General features: G+C 39.5%; 1 protein-coding gene across 1 annotated transcript in view; it reads right to left on the bottom strand.

Annotated features, from left to right (window-relative positions):
• Abcc2 (ATP binding cassette subfamily C member 2) overlaps positions 1 to 6,469 on the bottom strand; it is a 72,512-nt gene that overhangs the window by 35,662 nt on the left and 30,381 nt on the right. The window contains exons 11-14 of the mRNA XM_010638530.2: positions 5,509 to 5,574; positions 2,992 to 3,129; positions 2,295 to 2,441; positions 716 to 800 (exon numbers count right to left, since the gene is read on the bottom strand). Of these exons, the coding sequence (XP_010636832.1) occupies positions 716 to 800; positions 2,295 to 2,441; positions 2,992 to 3,129; positions 5,509 to 5,574 (436 nt within the window). The remainder of the gene's footprint in view (positions 1 to 715; positions 801 to 2,294; positions 2,442 to 2,991; positions 3,130 to 5,508; positions 5,575 to 6,469) is intronic.

Genomic DNA, 6,469 nt, shown 5'->3' with positions numbered 1-6,469 from the left:
ACACACACACACACACACACACACACACACACACACACACACCAACCTCTCTGCCTCTCCACTCTGGATTCCAGACTCACTGCTTGCTCTGGTCATGGACACCGTCCACTTTAGAACCTGTGTGTGCTTTCACTACCTGGTATCTTCCCAATTTCATGACTTGGCTCTATTCTGACTTCCTCATTTTTTTTTTTTTTTGAGACAGGGTCTCTCTATATAGCTCCTGCCTCAGCCTCCCAAATGCTGGAATTACCAGCGTGCACCATGACATCCGGCTTTCCATCCTGACTTCTGTTTTGTGGATTCTTTGTAGGGTTCCTTGCTTATTTTTAGAACAGTTGACCCAGCTTTGCTTAGCAATGCAGCTAAGGGATCTATTTTAAGTGAAAATGCAATTTAAGCTAAGTATGCTTAGTATACAAGTGTAAATCCAAGACTAATCTCTCTCTTTTCCTTTTAATTTGCTGACGCTAAGCTCTTGCCTATCAAAATTCAGATAGCCAGGTGTAGTGGTGCAGGCCTGTAATCCCAGCACTGGGGAGGCTGAGGCAGGAGGATCACTGTGAGTTTGAGACCAGCCTGGGCTACATAGTGAGTTCCAGGTCATTCTCAACTACATAGGGAGACCCTGTCTCAAAAAACAAAAACAAACAAACAAAAAATCAGATGCCAGCACTATAAATAATTTTGAGAAGAATCTTCCAAATTTGTTTACCAAAATTGCAGACATGCCGAATGGCAGATGTGTCCATGTCATCCCCTCCCAAGTACTTCTCTAGCCGTTCTGTAGAAACACTGGCCTAGAGAAGAACACAAAGGATTTGAAGAATTAAAAAGTCAACAACAAACATAAAGAGGAAAATAATTTTGACTTTGTCATCAGCCTATGATTTGCCATTTGCCACAGCTGGACTTTCCTGACTCCCACCACAAACTTATTCATTCCTCATCCCTGGAAGCCATCCCACTCTGGAAAGAAGGAAATTAAGACATTCTATTTCAGCCCTTCAGAAAATTCAAGGAGTTCAACTGTACTGCTATCTCTTTCCAATCTTCAGCCCTATTTCTGGAAACTGTCACCTACCTTCTTCTAATACAAAACTGTAACTTTTACCTACTTCTGGCAACGGGGCCTCTCTCTTGCTCTGAATAATTTAGTCTATCCCTTGATGACCCTCCAGTATTCCAACTGAATCACTACTGGGACCCTCAAGAGAAGAACTGGCCAATGCTCAAACTTCAGATGACCTAAGTGTTAGATGAACAACCTGGGATCCCCAGAACATGAGAACGCGGGACCTCTTCAGTCTTCTATCTTGTAGGAAGGTGGAACACAGCTGCCCAACCTCTGAGAAAGTGTTAGGCTTTCAGCCTGTCCCTTTCTTAGGCCATCACGGCAGACTATAAAACTGCTTAGCTGCTGTGTGAATCATCAGCTCCTCAGAAATGGAGCTCCCCATTACCCGAGTTGTGTTATCCTCTGACTCCTGTAGGTTCAGTGTTACACAGTTAGTTGGGCAAGGAATGCAGGGAGCTGATTCCCTTGCCAGTCTTGAATTGTTGTCTAAAGAGAACATATTATTTCTTTACTGGCCAAATGGTCAGCCATTTTTCATACCTTCCTGGATAGGGAGACCTTCAAAACCCCAGAGCTGTCTGAAATTAGGTACTACCGGGATAAATGCAGGTCACAACATTCCTTCTATGCCTCATAATTCTGGCCCCTCATCAGTCTGCCATCTTCCTGTGAATATCTCCTGAGGTCAGGGCCTCAGCCCTTCTCGGTGACTACACTCAGCTTTCAGAATCAACGTTGTTCCTGGCCTAAGGCCTCCTAACCTCTAACCTCATTTTCTGACAGATTGAGGCTCCCTAATTTACCACCACTTGGGTTCATACAAAGAGTCTCTTCTTTCCTTTCGTACCATATTTTCCTAATGCTATATCAATACCTTACGAGCCTTACAAAAACATGGGGGAAACTAGGCTGGGAAAGGAGCTTAGAAAAACTCCCAACACCGGGGATAATCATAATGTCTCATTAAATGCTTTCACAAGATTTTATCCCTGTGAAGTACATGAGGTTGGTATGACTATCCTCATTTTAGAGTTAGATAAATTGGGCTTAGAGAGCTTTGATTTTATTAAGATCAAACCATTGGTCTATAGAGACAAATGTCTCTATTTGAAAGTTCACCAGCAGAAGATAAACATAGACTATAACAGGCCAGACATTCTGGGCTCTAAGGTTTTCAAATCAGAGATGAGCAGTTAACAGGGGGATTTCTATGTACCTGGACAACGACAGAGATCACCAAGGGAAGCATGGTTAGGGGAAAGCGCAGGATATTGAAGAGAGTGATGGAAGTGAAGGCCTTTTCTGCATCCAAAATATTGTTGCTATCCACAAGAACATAAACAGAAAATGTAGTCACAGACACCTGGAAAGAATAAAATCAAGAGCAATTTATCCCTAAATGAGTCCAAGCACCCTTGTGCTAAGTTTCAGGAACATAGTATACTCAAATTGAAGGAAATTTAGGAGTTTATCCCAGCCTTTCCATGTTACTGTTGAGAAAACTGAGCCCACAAGAAGAAGTATCTTGTACAAAGTCACATAGTCAATTCATGGAATTGCTAAGGCCAGAGTGTGGGTTTACTGGCTCAATATCAATGTTCCTTTCACTAAACACTTATATCACCTCTCCCTAAAAAAGAAGAAACCCTCTTATGCAAATCGTTTGTGGATACCACATCCATGATGAACATCCAGAAAACTTTCTCTTGGCTTCTAGACCATCGAACAGTAGTACACAAAGTAAACTTAGAGTTGAGAGCACAACATAGGGATGACAGCAAAAGAGTTTGAGAAAAAAAGGGTGAGATTTCTGGATTTAGGATCAGGCCTAGAAGTGCTGGGAATCTCTCAAGAGCAAATATTTCTCTTCAGGTCCAAAACCTATCCAGTGCACTGACTCTTCTGGTACTCACCAGGATAGGAGCTAATTGTAAGAAGAGCATTATCACAGACTGCAGCTGACCAAAATGCAGCAGGTTCCTCAGCTCTTTCTTCCGAAAATTGTTGATTTGGTCTTTGAATGAAGGCTCCCAGGCAAAATATTTTAGGATCTAATGGGTTAGAAATGAGCACAAGTCACATTTGTTGCTTCATTTAAGTGATAAACAGACTGAGAAAAATCTAAGTAACTTGCCCAAAGTTGAGACCTGAGATTCAAAACCATGTCTGTCTTTTAATATTGCCACACTAGAAGAAAGACACATTAGAGCTGAGAACTATCAGAGAGCTTAAAGAGTCTTCTGTTTCATTTTCAAGAAATTTGAGCTAACATTAAATCCTTTAATTAAAAACAGTATTTTTTTTTTGGTAAAGAGAAGAACTTGCTGATCACCTTTAAAAGACAAAAGGCATTATTCTGAAAGCTAGGCAGCAAAGGAAAAAAAGTACATTTATCCTGGATTTCCTGAACTCTAGTTTAGGGAGCCAACTAACTTGTTGAAAAAGAAAAGAGAATTATTTATAGAAATCCAGATAGTCAATACCAAGGGACTAATTAAAATAAAAAAGAATTAAAATAACACCCTTTTAAATAGTTTCATCATTTTTAACTTCTAATGAAAAAGTAGACCTAAGCAATGATCATAAAATTTGTACGATCATGGTTTCTTTTAAACCTTTGCTGTGTATTAGAATCACTCTGAAGCCTTTTAAAAATATAAACATGGAATCCTCAAACCAAGAGAATCCAATTTAAATGATTTCAAGAAGTACTGCATCACTCCAACTGCAACTGGTTTTAGAAGCTTCACAGGGCGATTCTCATGTTCTCCCGGGGTCACATGCTACTGCTGCAAATGAAATAGACATCACTGCTGCTTTTTGGAAGTACACAGCACCACACTCCACTTGAAAGCAACTCTTTCCTCCCCAAAAAACTTAATCTAAATATAATCAATCCTCTAGATCTAATTCTAAATGAACTGACAGATCTAGCTACCAATTTACAAGACAAATGACCTGGGTTCTTCAATATGACTGGGGAGGGGCACTGTAGTTTAAGAGCTCTGATGTACATGGCTGTAATCCCAGCACTCTGGGAGGCTAAGGCAGGAATACCGTGACTTCAAGTCCAATCTGGACAATTTAGCAATAAGACTGCCTTGAAATTAAAAAAAAAAAAATGGACTGGGGATATAGCTTAATGTAAAGGTCCTGGCTTCAATCTCTAGTACCACTAAACAAACAAATAAACTAACACATAAACAAATCACCAACAACTAAATGCTACACATGGGCACTCTTCTATATTTATTCAAGTTAACTAACAGGTAAAAGGCCAAATAAGAGCTGGGCAGGGTGGCACATGCCTGTAATCTGAGCACTTGGGAGGCAGAGGCAGGAGAATCACTGTGAATTCAAGGACAGCCTGGACTACATAATGAGCTCCAGGCCAGCCTGAACTGCATAGCAAGACCCTGTCTCAAATTAAAAAAAAAAAAAAAAAAAAAAAAAAAAAAAAAAAAAAAGAAAAGAAAAAAAGAAAAGCAAACAAATGTGAAGCAACAGGGAAATTGGTGTCAAAGATTTTTTTTTGGTAAGGTATGATAACAATACGGTATTACAGTTGGTTTAAGACAAGGTAAGCCTAGAGAAGGTCAGCATCTCTGAGGAGAATCAATGCCGCAGGAAACGCACATTGTTATTAAAAACTTCAAAAATAGCATGGAGTTCTACTCTAAAAGTAAATCATAGAGGACCAAGAGATAGAGGGAGATGTGAGAGAGGGGAGGGAAAAGATATGTAAAGAAAATTAAGATGTGTTATATACATGTACAAACTCCCCATGATGAGTGTGTTCATTATGTGCTGCAAACATACTGGAAATAAAAAAAATTTTTAAATGAATAAGATGACAAGATATCTGAGATTTGCCTTAAAATAATACAGCAGGTGTAAAGTGGGGAGGGGATATATACATGAAACTAATTAAGTCAGGATGTTGAATGCCAGGGCTGGGGAATAAATGTATGCAGGTTCATTGTATCATTCTCTACTTTTGTGTATATATACTTAAATTTCTATACAGAAAAATGTAAAAACATAAATAACCTTATTTAAGTTAAAGAAATAGAAATCAATATTCAGTAGAGGACCTGAGAGAGAGATTAGAAGATAAAACAAGAGATGTGTAGGTAAATGAATAGGGAGTCAGCTGACACACAATAGGCCAAGAAACAGGAATCCACAACCGCTAATAGAGTTTGTTTAGGCCAAGAAATTCACAGCTTCTATCACCGCCCCCAGAGGTCTGCCTATACTTAGCTTCTTTTTCTTTTCTTTTTAAAAATTTAATCTTGTTGGTACTTTTGATATACACAATGATTACTTTCATCGTAGGGAATTTGTACCTGTACATAATATAACTTTATTCTTTTTGGCTCATTCCTCTTCCCTCCTGTCAACCCTTCTTCCCCTCCTTGGGTTCCTACCTTGATTCCACTGAGAATCTCATTCATGAGCTTTAAACGTTTGTCTTTATACTTCATAGTTTTGAACTGTCAGGAGAAAGCAAAACGAAAACACTTTCTTGAGAACAGGGTTCAGTTTTGGTGAAGACAGCAGGCCTCAGTTGTACTTGTGGCTCTTACTTAGAATCTGAGGTGCCCAGTGATGGCATTCATCCCTCTCTGACTCTCACCCAAGCCTGTTTCTGCTCCTCAGTCTCTGCCTGACTGTTCTTTCTTCTCAGGTGGTTCTTCCTTTGTCCCTTATTTTTTTCATAGTCAGACTTTTGTCATTCAGAGCTTGACTTAAATGTCCCCTCCTATCAGAGGAATCTCTTGACCGCCTAATCAAAAATACCACCCATTTATTATCCTTTCAATTTTAATTTTCTGTATAGTTTCTATCATGATCTGGTATTTTTCTTTTTTAGTGCCTAAGTAAAATGTAAGACCCATGACAGCCATGGCCTTGTCTAATTTACTGCCATGTTCTCAGAAAAGTAAAATGTGTAATAACTTTTTCAAAACAATTATTTGTAACTAAATGAGTGCAAAACAAGTGAACAAAAAATACAGCATTGAATCCATATAACCTGTGATAGCTAGCTGAGCTAAGCACTGTCTCTATTGAGCCATTCTCCCTGGTGATAGGAAAGTGACTGCTGGGATTTAAACTGAAAATTGGGATCACTCATCAGTCTTCTCTGTGTGTTTGGTTTGCCCTGCTATGATGGAGAAAAGGGGTCAAATATCACCATGGGGAAGTCAGCCAAGCAGAGTAAGGTGGAACAGTTATGTACAGGGTTTCCAGGGCTGCCCTATCCTCTCCAGTTAGGCTCTTCCCTCTAACATAAATGAAGATAAGAGTATATAAATCCAGGCTGGGGATTTAGCTCAGTAGTTCTGCTTCGCAAGTGCAAGGACCTGAGTTCCATCCCCGATACCA

Source organism: Fukomys damarensis, unplaced genomic scaffold (genome assembly GCF_012274545.1).
Source record: "Fukomys damarensis isolate Sample0158 unplaced genomic scaffold, DMR_v1.0_HiC HiC_scaffold_8, whole genome shotgun sequence".
NCBI lineage: Eukaryota > Metazoa > Chordata > Mammalia > Rodentia > Bathyergidae > Fukomys > Fukomys damarensis.
This window is presented reverse-complemented; position numbering and strand designations above follow the sequence as displayed.